At 42.0% G+C, this 15,636-nt stretch overlaps 2 protein-coding genes across 4 annotated transcripts in view; one reads left to right on the top strand and one right to left on the bottom strand.

The window, feature by feature from the left end:
- Positions 1-7,421, bottom strand: part of WAPL (WAPL cohesin release factor) — a 141,895-nt gene extending 134,474 nt beyond the window's left edge. Inside the window, exon 1 of the mRNA XM_030452780.1 lies at positions 7,229-7,421. The gene's annotated coding sequence lies outside the window, so the exon portion shown is untranslated. The remainder of the gene's footprint in view (positions 1-7,228) is intronic.
- Positions 7,422-7,809: 388 nt separating this feature from the next.
- The window catches only part of LDB3 (LIM domain binding 3), a 117,356-nt gene continuing 109,529 nt past the window's right edge, over positions 7,810-15,636 (top strand). Inside the window, exons 1-2 of one of the 3 annotated variants that reach the window (XM_030453751.1) lie at positions 7,810-7,970; positions 14,511-14,636. In XM_030453751.1, the coding sequence (XP_030309611.1) occupies positions 14,544-14,636 (93 nt within the window). In that variant the 5' untranslated portion in view covers positions 7,810-7,970; positions 14,511-14,543. Of the gene's footprint in view, positions 7,971-14,323; positions 14,410-14,510; positions 14,637-15,636 lie in introns of those variants that run through there. The other 2 variants (XM_030453752.1, XM_030453750.1) reach the window with 2 other exon arrangements.

Raw genomic sequence — 15,636 nt, 5'->3', positions numbered from 1 at the left:
AAGAGTGATGGCCAAAAGCAAAGGAAACAAAAAAAGAAAACACAATTCAGGATATCCATTAGCACTACAAAACCAGAAAGTGACTGTAAATAAGCTAGGGAATCCTGAGGAGTTACAAAATACAGTAACTTCATATGAAACATGCCTCTTCTCTTTCCTGTTATGGGCCACTACTGGAAAAGGAACCTAGGGCTACCATTTTGTATCAGGTATCTCCTTGCTTCTTTCACTGACTCAACGCTACTTGACTTTTCTCATGTGTAGCAGCCAGACCATAGTGATTTCAGAGACAGGGCTAAGGAGGCCACAGCAGACATTAGAGAGCTGCAGCTTGCAGCTTCCCTTCATTGTGCTGCTTCCTGAAACAGAAAGAATCCCCATCCCAGCTCAACCTGTTCCACTTTGGTTGGGTCACAGCACAAGGACAATTGCTTATTAGATCAGGTCATGAACAAGGCAAGAGTGTGAGCTGCCTCAGTTCCAGCTTTTAAAAATAAAATCACTGCAGAAGTTTTCAAAATAACACAGCTGACTGGCCAACATAAGTGGAAGCCATTTCTAGGAAACCTAGGATTCTGGCATTACATAAGATCAGTGCATTTCTTTTGCTAAAAGATGGCTAGGGCCACACACCTTACCAGGACAGCCACAGAGGTAGGAATGGCATGATACTAGCAAGGATTTACATCACAGTGATTCAGGTGTGTGAGGTTGGTCCTGGGTTTGAAACAGAGTTTCAGAGAGATGTAATTTCTCCTCCACTCTTTAAAGATTCTCTGAACAAAAAATCATGGCATTTAAAACACTTCACAAATATCTCAAAGTCTGAATTTTTCAGTTAAAATTGTTAAACAAAACAAAAAGTCACATTGCAATAGAGCAACATCTACTAAGTACTTTTTGTCTCAGTGATTAGTTTCGTACTTGCATAAGATTTCCACAATAGTAATATTTTTTCCAGCACTTCTCCAGTGCTAGATCTGTGAGCACTGAAGACAGAGATTTGAAAAAGGATCTTGCTTCTGCAAGGGATATTCAATTCAACTTCAGCAACTGAAACTTTTTGGAATTCCCAGCCTAAGTACTAATGCACCAGTCCCAGTTATTACACATTCAGGGCAAATTATCAAAATATCAGCTGGTTTGACAAGTGAATAAGCAGTATAATGTTCCTCTTTCAACATGTGACTAACCTGTGGGCACTTGTCTATTTCTACTTCTTCCCGCCAAGAGCCAGTGTCTTGATCCTACTTGAGAAACGTTGTTTCCAGCAGATTTGACTTCAGCTACAATTTTACTTATTTTTCTTGTTCTGAGATTGCAAGATCTCATCAAAATAAAAAAAGCTCATAATAGAGCACACATTTCATTAAAACTTTCCCTCTAGAGCTATTACAAAACTTGTAAAGGGCTGATGAACAAAATAAGATAAATGGAATAAGGAATAAGGCATTCCTGCTGACTTGTCTGTGAGTTCTGCTCTTGTTAACTCCTCATTCCTCTAAACATGGGGGAACTGAATCAGGTTACTCATATAAGGGGAGTCTGAATTTCTATCCCTCTTGTCCTTTCCTAGGCCACTGTATCTCAGTTGGAAAGTTTAGCTTCCCCCAAACAAAGTTTTTTTCTACTGAAATTGCCAATAAAGCTACATATCAAATTAATTTATTTTACTAATTACAATTGAGCAAAGATAGCTGGGAACATTTTTTTAACATGATTTGCCTTTCTCTACCACTCCTGCTGCATGAAAACATTGTGCAAGTGAAAATTACACAGCCCATTTGCCACTTCCCATCTTTCATGAGTTGTATATTTCACAGCTGACCATCAGGACATTCCTGATCTCTCTTCCTCCCAAGTGTAATACAACCTTTCAAATAGGAAAATAATTACCACTTGGAAGAATCAAGCTAAGTCAGCTAGCACACTCCCTCTCCCTGTCCTTCTGAACTGTTTGAGTTCAGTTTCTCCCTTATTCCCAAGAACCAAAAACACTAAGAAAGGAACATAAGAATGTGTGAACAAAAACTGAGATGAGTTTGGTCAACTGGTTATTAAATATCCAAGCCCACACCTGAAGCAGTTCTGTCACTATTCTGTTGAAGCACTCGGCTACAGACTCCTAGCTGATGTTGATAAGCTAATGTTTGCTTTTGAACATGTTCTCTTGTAACTGATTTATGTACTTGGCAGGACAGATTCCTAGCATAAATGTATTAAATGAAAACCATCCTGCTTAGATTTCAGTCTAGTTTGTTCTCTTGCCCTTTTAACAGAGATCTTGCTACAGTAACAATTTACTCCTGGTTATCTGTCCAGGTAGTAGTGTTAAACAAATTTAATTTATGCTTGAAGGGCCAGTAGGAACTCTGGGATGTTGAAAGGTGAGACAGAGACATCAGCCTTTGAAAAAAAACATAGACCAGCAGTCATTCTCCAGTGGCTGCCAAGTTTAATTAAAATCATTATCTTTACCTGCAACAATGAAGTGGGCAAAGCATTACTGGTAGGGCACTGTGAGAAAAGCTGCAAGCCAGTTCACATATCCCACTTACAGGTAAATGAAAAAACTACCAGAAAAGTGTCGGTATTTGTAAATAATACTTTTAAAAGGTTCTGGGAATATATATTTAAAGGGTCACACAATTATGTGGTGCTTGAGTGAAGCTGTTATTTGGAAGACAGAAGCACCTCACAGTTTTCTCAGCAAAGTTTATCCTAGCCTTCAGACATCACAACTAAAATGGTTTCAATAAATCAATAGGCTCAACTGAAAAAATCATCAGATCTAGGAACCAAGTAATCAAACTGAACAAGACCACCATTTTGTGGTAAGTATCAAAGATAATCAGTTCTGAGCCAGAGTGTGGCATTAACTCCCTCTGTGACCTTGACAATTCAGCTTACCACAGTGCCCAAGTTCATCTGGAAAGGGGTGCATCACTTACTCTTGGAGTGCTGAAAGGCAAAATTAGGAAGCCTTCACATAAAGGTTACAAACTGGAACCTTTTTTGCCATACTCAAACAGGATTATCTTTGCTTGTTTTAAGAAGGATGCAATGATGTGTTTATCAGCATTCAACTGAGAGATTAAGAGAGACACTAAGTAAACAGGAGGGAAGAGAGTCACAACAAATACACAAATAGCATGCAATTACAACTGAAAGGTGAGCTAGAACTGAGTGGCCAACATTTATTTAGACAATATAGGAAATAGACCAAGTTTAAATTTAAAGAGCTTTTCTTCTGCACTAATTGGAGTACACGATTTGTGGATATTGTGTTGTCAACCCTGACATTATGAGCCTGGACTGGCCCCAAGTATGAAAGCAGCCTGGGTTACAAGTCAAGCTGTGTTGCAGGGGTTGATCCTGCTGATAGTCCATCTCGAATTACCTGCTGCCATAACTCTGGTTTTACCCTGTACTGGGAATGTTATGATAATAATATAGCTCAGGAAAATGACAGGAACAGTCCAAGGAGCTTACCATAAGGACAGTCTTCTTTTTTTATCTTTAAGCAAAATTCTAGAATTGCAATTCACAACGTTTTACTGAAGTCTATGTAAAAACTTGAAGTCTTCATTGCTTTGTTTGTTTGTTTGTTGGCTTTTGATGTAGGCAATATCAGTAACTTTACGAAACTGCTAAGTTAAGGCTGAAAATGGGAATGACAAACAAAAATAAAATTACCAAAGTAGAGCCACTTCAAAAGTATGATTCTTCTCTGAGTTGCTACACTTCCCAAAGATTTTCTCTAAAAGTTTTGAAGATCCAAAATATTAGATTTCTTTGGCAGCTTTTTTTTTGCCAATGCCAAAAATGAAGCTACAATCCCACATGAATAAGAGTGGTAATTGCACTTATCAACAGTTCTCATTTTAAATACATTCCTCCTAGACTTCTGTCAGAAAGGAAGTAAAAACTGTGAGTTGTTTTGCAAATTATTCATTCATTCACTAACAACAGAAAGAACAGATCACTGAATTTCCTGTCCCTTTACATAGTATGTGCAATGTGCAAAGACAGTGAAAGTCAGACCTGCTAAGCAGTAAGCTTAGCAAATGGAAAGGCCTTGTTTCCCAGAGCTGTTATAGTCTAGGTATTTACCCAGACACTGCAAATGCACCCCAGATCTGCACTCCTCTGAAAGTCAGCACTTCTCTCTGCACAGTCACATCAAAGTCACCACAGAGAAAGAACACCTACACAGCCCATCAGAACCAAAAGTAATATTTTGTTATTGGCTGTAATCAAGTGGAGGCTCTCAGAAAGTCCCACCCATCACTAGTTTTTGGGAACAAGTTAGTAGGCTCTTTTAGAGAGTGCTGAGCAGGCAGTGCTCCCCTACTTTCAAATTCCCTGACCTGAGTGACTTAATGAGCAATAAAAAAGGTAGTGGATGCTACCCTGCTTCAAACAAAAGCTAGTTCTGAAGCAAAAGTGATCTGCCACTTATCAGAACAGGTTTATGGGACAATTTTCAGTCATCCTTTCTGATGTGTTTACCAGGGAGCAAAAAAACAGGTTGGTAAAAGCCGTGTAAAGTTTCAGGTAAAACCCCTTAAATCTAAGTATGATCTTTTCTGTCACATGTAGAATGGAATAATCTAGCATCATCACCTTATTCATAATAAATTAAACATAATTTCCCTCCATGTTTTCCACCTTAAATCATCAATTATACTACTTCACAAGGCTTCCTGGTCTTCAGAACTACTTGTGATAATTTTACAGCTTTTCTTATTCAAAGAGCAGCAGAGTCAATGAAGAATTCAAAAGATGACAAAGAGCTACAGCTAATTTTAAGGATAATAAAGCATGTATTTTCATCCTTGTATTTCTAAACACAGATATCACTGCAAAAAGCCTCTGATAATAAAAATTTCTACCCCTTAAATATGCTACTGAGCACCTGAGGAAGGTTTAAAATGCACAGGCATATATCATAAAACTAGTACAGAGCATGCAAAAGTGACGTATCAACAGAAAGTCAAATCAGATTCTTTCCTCGTTTATTCCCAGCAAATTTTCCTTAAAAAAACAAATAGCCCTGATGCAAACAGGGCTAACACTTGTACGAAAGGGTGGCTTACAGCATGGTAAAAGCATTATGCAAAGCTGAGAAACATTAAGTATCTTGAAGTTCTTAAGTTTTCTGGCAGAAAAGGAAAAGATACTTAGGTGTTTGTTATACCAACTTCAGCATCAAACAATCACTTAGAGTACCTCATTGAAAAGCTACCCCCTGCAAATATCCATTCTTTTCTTTAATTGGTAGATAACATCAGCATTTGTAAATACACACAAAGTTTAAATAAATTTTAGTAAATTTCTTACATTCTAGCATACATTTTCACTGATGCCTCAAGACTAATCTAGCAGTTCTGATAACTGTGAAATAAGAAGCAATTTGAAAAACGTTGGTATTACCAGGGCTCAAGGTATAAGTAGCCACAAACAGCCACTCTAAAATCAATTTTCTGATTTCTTTCATTATTAAAAGGCCAACTGAATATACTGCTGTCAGCATCAACACTTTTTTTTCCTAATGAGATGTATAATTTTAGATATAAATAAATTTGGGGAAAAGTGATATTTAATATGCTGTTGAAAATTAAGTGACCTATAAAGCTGACTGTGCACTACACTACTGCATGCTGTTCTTCTTTCCACACCAGCCACCCCATTATTTTCTATATTGTGATTTTTAAAATTATTTTTGGGGCTGGGGTGGAAGTTGCAAGGATGGTAAAACCTATTTGCTTTATTTGCACTTTACCTTAGATCTCGCTAATCTTTCATATAACTTGTATTGTCTTATAGTAATTACTGATACAGTAATGCTCGGTGGAAAGCAATGTATTCAGGCATTTGACAATAGGCAAAATGTTTCCTTTGGGGATGTAAGCTGACTTTTCAGTGGAATATTTTTGTCACTACTATTAAGTCACAATCCATATGAATATGAACTTTGGCTAAATATAAATAGAGAAATAATTTGTGTCATTATTTTGTGGCGTGGTCTGTGCATCCTGTGTATTGGACCAAGAGACTCCACTTAATGAGCGTCACAGTCAGGACTTCGGCAGTGAGCACGTGGAATAAAGGGACTTAAAGGTGAGAAACACCAAACTCCACCTCTAAGTCTTTTCGGCTGGCTACAGCAGCGCTCAGAACACATTCAAAAGGGTCGTTCTGCATTTCAGCCATGTCGCTGCTGAATTTATTCCTGCACACGCCCTGTGTGACTTTGGGGCTCTCCCATTCTGCAGGTTTTGTTAAGTGCTGTCATCCCAAACCCCACGCCCGGAGGCCGCTCCTCCACCCGCGCTCCGCACAGGCCCGAAGGTGCGGGCGGCTGTGGCGGTGCCGGTGTCCGGGGGGTACCGGTTTTCCGGGGGGTACCGGTTTCCCGGCGGGTCCGGGGCCTGTCCCTGGTGCTGACGGGGCGGCCGCGCCGCAGGCACCGCCCTCCAGGGCCCCGCTAAACCGCAGGACCCCGCCCACGCAGCGCCCTGCGAGAGCAGGCGGGGACTTCGTGTAGGAACTGGGAGCGGGGTCGCTCCGGTTCTTTCTTGTGCGGATCCCAAGGATCTGAGACGAGGACGGCACGGGTTCAAGCGTTTCTAGTCTTGGGAACAGGGTCCTTTTAAAATTAAACAAACTCACAAAGCAGTGAGTCAGCCACTGCGCTGAGGAAACGCCTGCTTTTCTGGAAGATAACTTTTGGGAAGGGACTGTGAACAGTTCACACAGCACTGCTGGATAGGCGGATGTGGCTCGTGACACAACTCATGAAGTTACCACAAGGTTAAGTATCTCAAATTCAGACGGGGAAATTTTGTCTCCCAAACCAATTGCCTCTTCTCTGACTAGTTTTAACTTTTACACTCAATTAAAACGACCATTACCTATCAACGCGCATGAACTGCCAGGGTCACCAGCGGAAGGTGTGTGTGTGTATGTCCATGTACCCTCCAGAGCTTGGGCAGATCACCGGTTTCCCGCCCACCCCTCCGCACAGTGGGCAGAACACAAGCTCTGTAACCCTTGCGGGGAGTGCCGGGAAGCCAGGGCAGCACACGCCTCTCGCGCTGCCTTCCAGAACGTTCTGGGCCCCTCCGGAGAGCGCAGCACCCCCCGCACCTCCCACCACCGCCATTCCTTCCCTCGCCGCAGCCCTGAGGGCGCCCGGTGTTGTCCCCCCCCGCCCCCCAGATACCTGCTCCCCCGGCGCTCAGCCGAAGCGCTCCCCACAGCTTTGTGCCACCTTCCTGCTCTGCCTTCAAGTCCCAGAGGTGATCTCCGTTCAAAAACGGATTTTTAGAAAGCATCCGGGCCCGGCAGATGACGCTTTACCCCGTGAACTGTCACACCGCCACCGCCCGCGGCGGCACAAACGCCCTCACGCTCCTCCTGGCCCGCCGCGCGCCCCCTCGCGGCGACCCCAGCCCTCTGACAGGCGGCCTCCCCTCAGCGAGGCGCTGGCGGGGGGCACGGGCGCCCCAGGCACGCCACGCCCGGGCACGGTAGAAGCGCCTGGAAGAACCGCGGGCGCTTTAAAAGCCCCATTTTGGCGGCAACAGCCCTTCCCTCACCTGGGGGAGCGGGTGGCGTCGGCGGCTCTGCCGCCTCCCCCGCGGCGCTAAGGCCACCTGCCAGGCTCAGCTCTCTGGCTGCGGTAGCGGCCCTAATTGGGGGAGTGTCCGTGGGTGCGTGTGACCGCAAGCACCGCCCGCTGAGGGCAGCTGCGGCTCCCGCGGGGGCGGAGACCTACGCCTGCCTGCCGGCTCGGGGATTTGGCCCCGGCCGTCCCACGCCTCAGACACCCACCCACGCACCCACCCACCCACCGCGGGTACGGCGCGACGCGATAAAGCGGTGCGTGGCCGGAGGTAGCGGTGAGCTTCCCCTTCGGCTTTGAGTTACCGGTTGCGCTGCTTGAGATACTGCAAGCGGGCAAGGTGGGTCGCGCCGCGGCGCTGAGGGAAGGAAGGAGCGGCGCCGGTGGTAGAGCCCTAGGGTGAGCTCCGGTCTGTCATGCAGAGCGGCACCCCGGGGGTTGCCGGGGCCGCCTGGGCCCCCACAACCTGCTTGTATGTGCTCTCCGGTGGACAGGACAGCAGCAAGGCTCAGGGGCAGGAAACGCAGGCGTTGTTCTTAGTCAAAGCGGCTGGCAAGCAACACTGTAGCGTGGGAGTCACTTACTGTCCTCAAAAAGTGTCCCTTCACGTTTAAAGTTTCTCTAGGGACAAATGTCAGCCGGTAACAGCCTTCACTGGGAAGGCAGAAACGAGTAGGTGAGTCATTTGGCTGAAATCTAACTTCGCGGAATCTGCTCAGTTTAAGCTGAAATCTTGCATCCTTGTGCATCCAGGCATAGGGGCACACTGCTACCGCAGCGTCCTGTGGTGAGCCTCCAGAGATCCGTGCAACGGGGAAGTTATCACTGACGGCACAGGATCCCAGCCTTGTGTGTTTATTGCGCTGTGCCGAACCTCAGGCTCTCTCTGGATGCAAGCGGACACCATAGAGGTCCTGTGACATCGATGTCACAGCTCGGTCCCTCGTCTCTGTGCAGTTGACAATGATCTGCACATTGCCCTGTAGCCATTTTTGTGTGTGTCTCTGTTGGAGTAGGGTTTTTTTTGTTTTTGTTCTTTTGTTTGATTTTTTTTTCTTTTGCTGTTTTCTCCTGTAAGGCAAAATAGTAAATTAGAATCCCCTGCAGCAAGGAACAAAATACGATGGTCACAGGGCTGCTGTAAACTTTCCTTGTTTCAGCCCAGAGTCAGGGAAGAACAATAAAAAGAGAACAGCAATGGATTTTGCAGCCGTCTCTTTGTGGTTCAAGTACATCTATTAGAAACTGGGCCCTGCATTTTAATCCAGTTGCTGCTTTTGACTCATTTTGTGACCTAAAACTGGTAACTTAAGGACTATGGCAATATATGTAAAATGATGGTAAGAGCAACAGGTGTTCGTATTTTTTACTTTAATAAAAGAAATCTGGTGTCCTGGTAAGGCAGGTGCTGTAGCAGTGTTATTATGTGCTTCAATGTCTGTCTTTAGAAGCAACAACTGAAATGCTGGTGAGGCGAATGAGAACTTAATGATCTTTCCAAACAGTTCAGAGATTTTCCTCTTCCCTTTCCTCCATAGCCTGTCTCTCCACAGGTATGACCTCCAGTCTAACATAGTTAACAAGGAAACGTTCAGACCTTTTAAAGATCAACTTTGATTGCACCACAGTATAAATCCAGTCTTTGCTGGTAGTGAAAAGAGATCATGGCAGACAAAAAAAAAAAAGGCAACCTATCAGTGAAAGAAGTGTGAAATGTTTTTCTGCAGTGGTGGAAGTAGTCACAGTAAAGGATCTAGAGGTGATGGTAAACAGCAAATTTGATTAGTTAGGAAGGTGATACTTGCAGCAGCAAACAGGGAACAGTTTGAGCTGAGTTTCTGAAGGTATTGTATTAGAGAGAGGGGAGATAATATTCCATCATCACGCTGCTCCAGCATATCTCCCCAAGAATGCTATATCCTTTTAGGACCCACAAACCTAAACCACATTCCCAGAAAGGAAGCAACAAAGCAGAATTTGATGAAGCCAAGTGTGATAGAAAAATTAACTGCTTAAGAAATACAGATAGACTTAGGATAGCATGGTAAAGGGACTAAGAGGAACTCAGAAACACAAAGTTCTGTGAGAACTAAATGATTTTGATTAGATGGGTTAAACAAAACTGTAGATGGACTCATAGAATGTCTAGGGTTGGAAGGGACCTTAAAGATCATCTAGTTCCAAGTCCCTGAATGGGCAGGGATGCCTTCCTCTAGACCAGGTTGCTCAAGGCTCCATCCAACCTGGCCCTGAATACTTCCAGAGAGGGGGCAGCCACAACTTCGTTGGACAGCCTGTTCCAGTGTCTCGCCACAAGGAAGTGCACTTGGGTTTAGTTCAAGTTCATTCAGAGCTCTCAGCAGTGGAGGAAAGGAGCTGGCGATGGGCTCTTTCGCATTGTAGAGTAGCCTTGCTTTGGAAGCAGTACTGAACTTGTGTGAAAAATTGTTTCTTTTGGTAATTTTATGTTCAAGTTGACATTTGCAAGGTAAGGATTAAGAGCTAAAAAGCTTTTATGTCTCTAGTGTGTCTCTTTCATATTTTTGAGCAGTAGTTAGCCAATATATAGTTTATATGTGCTATTTTGACCTGTGGATCGAAATGAAGATCATTCCCCAGTTATAGCTGTTGTTTCCTCATTGTTCTGTGGGGAATATAATTAACATTAGGTTAATTAAAAATTTTGGAAAACTCTAGGATTGTATATGTCAGACATCTGGTTCAAAGCCTAGCTTTTCTTCCTGTGTTTCTCTAGGTCAGTAGTTTTTTCACACACTCTTGAGGCATTCTCCTCACCTTTCCACTGTTCTGAAAGAGTGTAGATAATCTCACGGGGGGCAATGCAGGGGTCCAAGGGTCACAAAGCACATATTTGTCATAAAGCTGAATGCTGCCTTCACGTATAGCCACTTCCTCAGGTGAGGATGACCAAACCAGAGGCAGGCACTATTTTTGTCTGATGACTTTTTGAAAGAATGTTTATCTGCTGTGTTGAAGACATTTTTAGCAAAGAAGAAATGACAGTTTATTCCTTTGCAGGACAAGTCCTTTGCTTGCCTAAGGTTGCAACACAAAGGATTGTTGAAACCATGACCTTGCATACATCTTTTTATATGCCAGAAATGCAATCTGTTGCAGATCAGAAGTCAAACTCTAAAGCAATCTACCTCTGTAATGGTTAATTATACAAATGATGCAACTTCTATAAGGCTCTTCTATAAGCGCATCTGCCACTGCACTGATGAGTGATGTGCCCAGCTTCATGAAGCAGTAGCAATGTGAACAATTGGAATTTCCAATACTTGTTTCATTCCACCGTAATTTAGGACTGACATTACTGGGGTTTTTTTATTTCCTTCATGGCTTTGCAGTCCCAAGCATACAGTTGTAGCTTTTCTGAAGTCAGTTCACTGTAATACAACTTCATCTCCTAGCACATGTGAATCGTTTCTGTGAGTCTCTGACATAGTTGTAGAAGGATGGTTGTGCTTAGACTCTGAGAAGTTTTCTGGAGGTGGCAGCACTCCCTTCTGCTGTGGAACCTGGTACCCATCCAGCTTCCTTGCAACTGGTCCCATCAGTCAGCTCTGGGGGGGACCTGGCAAGCTCTGGACAATTCTTTTTGAGATGTGTAGAGAAAATATCACTCTGTTCCTGTTCTTTAAATGTCACACCTTACATCAGGAGTGACCTCATCTGACTAAGCATAGTTTCTGTCTGAAGGGAGGCAGCGATAAGAAAGTCATAGATTTTGACATAGCTAGAGAATGTAGGGAAGAAGGCACACCAAGAGAAACAAAATACTGTTACTTGAGCAAAAAAAAAAAAATCTTTGCAGTAGTCTTAGAGGCAGCTATGTAAATCAATTAAAATCTAATAAAAACATCACAATCTTCTGAAAGTAAGGGGTTGTCTTTTGTGTACACACACGATTTCATCCTAAGGTTTCACAGAAGGTTTTGCCTGAGGTTTGTGCTGCTGGCTGTGCTGGCACCGTACCTGCTACATCAGTCTAGTTTGCTGGATTGATTTGCATCAGTCCTGGGCTTGCTCTGGATGTTTGGCACCATGAGAGTGTCTGTGTTCTAAGGGGTAGGGCTGAAATAGTCATCTGGGTGGATCACCAACTTTCTTATTTATAGGCTGATTATATTAAAAGTCTGTAGAAGACAAGTGAGACCTGTGCCAAGACTGTCCTCAGCAAATGAAGCTGTAACTACAGCGTGAGCCTCTTTGCTGTTTGCAGTTCATTATTAGGCACAGAGCTTTCTCCAGGCAGGCAGAGGGCAAACAAACATAGGAGGTAAAGAACCCAAAGAGGTCTGGAGAAAGAAGGCTGAAATATTTTTATTCCAAAATGCATGATAGTGATAGTGCAGGCAGATGAAAGAGCTGTGGTCCTCTTGTGTTGAAGGGCAAGGCTGGCATATCCTCTACACTTTCTTTTTAAAGGTGCTAAACTATGCTGAATCTTCATGCAGATGCAGACAGAAACCAAAGGAGTAGTAACAAGTCACCTCAGTTTAACATTTCATTCAAATGACTGCCTCTAATGAGATTACCTCTCTAGTTTCCTAGCATACCATGGAACCTGAACAATCTCGAAGATCCTTTCAGATGTCCTAAACTGATAAGCAAATGGCATGTTACTCCTATAGAAGTAGGATCGAAGTTGATTAGTTAATAGTTAGTTTATGTTGATTAGACATCTCTGTTTCTTAATGCTTAGCTCTGTTCTGTTTGCTGCAGTTTTATCCTGTTCTGGGTTTGAATTCCCACCCCGCTTTTTTGTTTTGTTTTGTTGGTTTTTTTTCTTTTATACAAATAACTGAAGATTTAGGTATAAGAAGGTAGCATATGCACAGAGTCTGTAAAAATGTATCCTCTCTTCTAACACTTCTGTGATTCTGTCTTTACTAGTGTATCAATGACTTATGTTTATCCTACTCCTGGTGTTATTCCATTCTCCTAAGCCCTTGAAATGAAGCCAAGAATGGGCAGTGAAAAAAACAGCAGTGAATTCTTAGGAAAAGGAAAGGAACAATACAATGAGAAGTTGCCTTCAGCCTGTTCTGTGTGCATGTGACCTTTAAAAAACAAAATCTAGTACTAGTGTGTAGAAAGAGACCTACTAGATAAACTGGCAGGCCTGAAAAGTCAGCCATTTGAAGTGCAACAAGTAATTTTTTTCTCCCCTCCTAAGTCATGATCCAAACATCAGGGGTTCTGGACTTGTATAGGGTTGGTTACAAATGGTGTCAATGTAAATGTGCTCTAGGAGTATTTGTGAGACATCAGAAACCCATTTTCAAGCTGTGTCTTGCTATTTGCTTTGGGTTTGATTTGTGCCAGTTCTATTGACTTAATATAACTTTTATTCATAACCATGTGAATTGCATAATTTGGACCTCTGACTGAAAAAAAAATGATTCTGTGGTTTAGTTTAGTATCTACACAGAGCTTAATTATTCCCATGTACAAATGGCTTTTCTCCTACTGTAAATAGTAAGCAAATACTTATTTTGCCCCATGGTTTTGAAAAATTACTGACAGTCTCCTTTGATAAAGACTGAGACCCTGGTAGGGTTTGTTCTCTGCCACTTCACCATCAGTTTTTCTGTCACATTTTATGTGGGTGCATGTGCAGAGTTGACCTATTATCAGCATTCAAACTGAACTGCCTCAGTCTAGTGCATTATGTGGCTTTGGTTGTTTTTTTGATTATCAGAGGAGAACTCAGGTTTATTTCTTGTTTCCACATTAACATAATGGGAATTTCTAATGAGGGTAAAGACAGGGATGCTGCAGAGAAATCAGAGAGTGGTTCTGGAGGTCACATAAGTGACTTGAAAGGGGTGAGTGTTATTTAATGTTTATAGCTTTATCTTGAGAGCAGAAGCCTTTTATTTATAATTGTACTTCTGTCAACAGCTTCTCCCCTTCCCACTTGTTCTGTGTATTCCCAGTCTAAGGCAGAAATTCTATCCAATGCTACCGAACAAGGTTATAAATTTTTATGGCACCCCTAACAACTAGAATATACACTGAAAAAAATAGGAATGAATTAAGAAAGCAGTTATCTAACTGCTTGTATTCTTAGCTTAAGTGTCATAGCTTTAGAAGAATTGTATCAAAATAATGAGACAGATATGTAATAAAACTATGTTTTTACCAGGGAAATTAAATTCTTCTCAGGAATAACCCACAATACCTCTTTCTGCACTCAAAGAGAATGAATGTTAATTTTCCCTTGAGAAAGCAAGGCCCATGGAACCAAGAGTCAAAATTGAAGTTGTGGGGTTTTTTTTTTGTGATGCTAAATGTATATACTTTTTCTTAACAAACCATTGTAAAAAAAGGTAAACACTTTTTTTTGGTGCCTTTCCTGCTACATATGGATATATGTGTGTAAAAAGAGTTTGTAGTATATTATATATCACAGTGCAATAAATGGATGTTCTGAAGCAGAAATTACACATGGCTATGTAGTTGTGAAGAGGTTAGTAAAGAGATGTGGGTGTTTGGGATATCAGCATGGGATTTTGCTTGCTTGTTTTATTAAATAGTCTGTTTTTCCTCTAAAGTAATAAGAGGGGCTTGAGAAGCCTAGAAAGATCTGTCCCCTTCCCTGGGGACTATATTAGACCTCTGAGTCATGAAGTCTTTGCATAGTAGGTGTCTGGTTACAAACCTTTTATGGGCCCTACTCAGCTGGCATATCAGCATCTGCACTATAGCTCCCATCTATTCTTAGGTGATATCAGAACACGACTGAGCAGGCAAGGCAGAAAGATAATTTCTTTGGGTATATAAAACTCTTCCCTTGTCTCACTCTGTTTTTTCATGCTTTCTCTGTCTACTCCATCCTTCTCTTCTGCAGTGCCTGCTTGTTGCCTTTTGAAAGAGGTACAAAATGGCTTACAGCGTGACTCTGAATGGACCTGGACCATGGGGTTTCCGTCTGCAAGGGGGCAAGGACTTCAACATGCCCTTGACAATCTCCAGAGTAAGTGAGCAAAAAACCTTGTTGAGCCTGTTTAGGTTGGAAAATAGCAGTGAACTAGTCATAAATATACTCTGACCTAGGCTAGCAAAATAGACAATCTTTGCAGCTGGATGTGAGTAAAGAAGATAGAATGTGAACTTTAAATACACCATTTACTCGCATTGCCAATGCCTCAGGAAGACTGTTCTGGTTAGTATATTTTTAAATATGACAATATTGTTTTTGCTTTGTACAGTGATGTCTCCCTCTTAGGGTCTCACTGGTGCAAGGGAGTAGAAGAAATATGAATGGGAATATAGAATTATATTTCTAGAAAATAAAATTGTAACTTTCTGTAAATATGCAAAGTCTGTGTGTTAAAACTGGACAAAAGTAGGGATACATGTCCCCTCTTCTGGAGGGAGCTGTAATGTGATAATAGGATAAAAATTAGACATATGAAGCAGAAGACTCAATAGTGCTTAAAATACTGTCTTAAATTATGCAGAAGTCTTCCATTTGCAGCTGACAAACAGTATGTGATTTAATAATTAATTACCTGGTGTATCTGTTGACTACAGATTAGTCCATTTATTTCCTAGCCATTTTTTTTTTTTCTTCCTATGAGCAATGTTGTAGAGGTGCTGCAGTGGAGTGTTCTTATTACCAGAATTACTTCTGTTTCTTAGAATTTTCAGCATTAGATGTTTTTCAGGAAATTTGTAAGCATTTTCAAACTAGATACTTCTGTTTAACTTCTGGTTTGAGAAATCTACTTTCTACTACCTCTTGCAGCTTCTTCTTTTTTTTCCCCTCCTTTTTTTCTTTCTGACAGTCTCAAATCTGTTCCTTAATTTTCATATCTTCCTAGAGATGGCTTTTTTCCCCCACAAATCACCTGCAGAAGCTTATTTTGCAGCACAATGACAAGAGAGGTTACTTACATAACAGTGTTTTAAAGGAATACCAGATTGATTTAATCAGACAAACAAATAGATTGCCAAAAAAAGGGCTGCTGCTC

This window comes from Calypte anna, chromosome 6 (assembly GCF_003957555.1).
Source record: "Calypte anna isolate BGI_N300 chromosome 6, bCalAnn1_v1.p, whole genome shotgun sequence".
Classification (NCBI taxonomy): domain Eukaryota; kingdom Metazoa; phylum Chordata; class Aves; order Apodiformes; family Trochilidae; genus Calypte; species Calypte anna.
The sequence above is the reverse complement of the archived record's forward strand: the minus strand, read 5'-3'. Positions and strand labels throughout refer to the sequence as shown.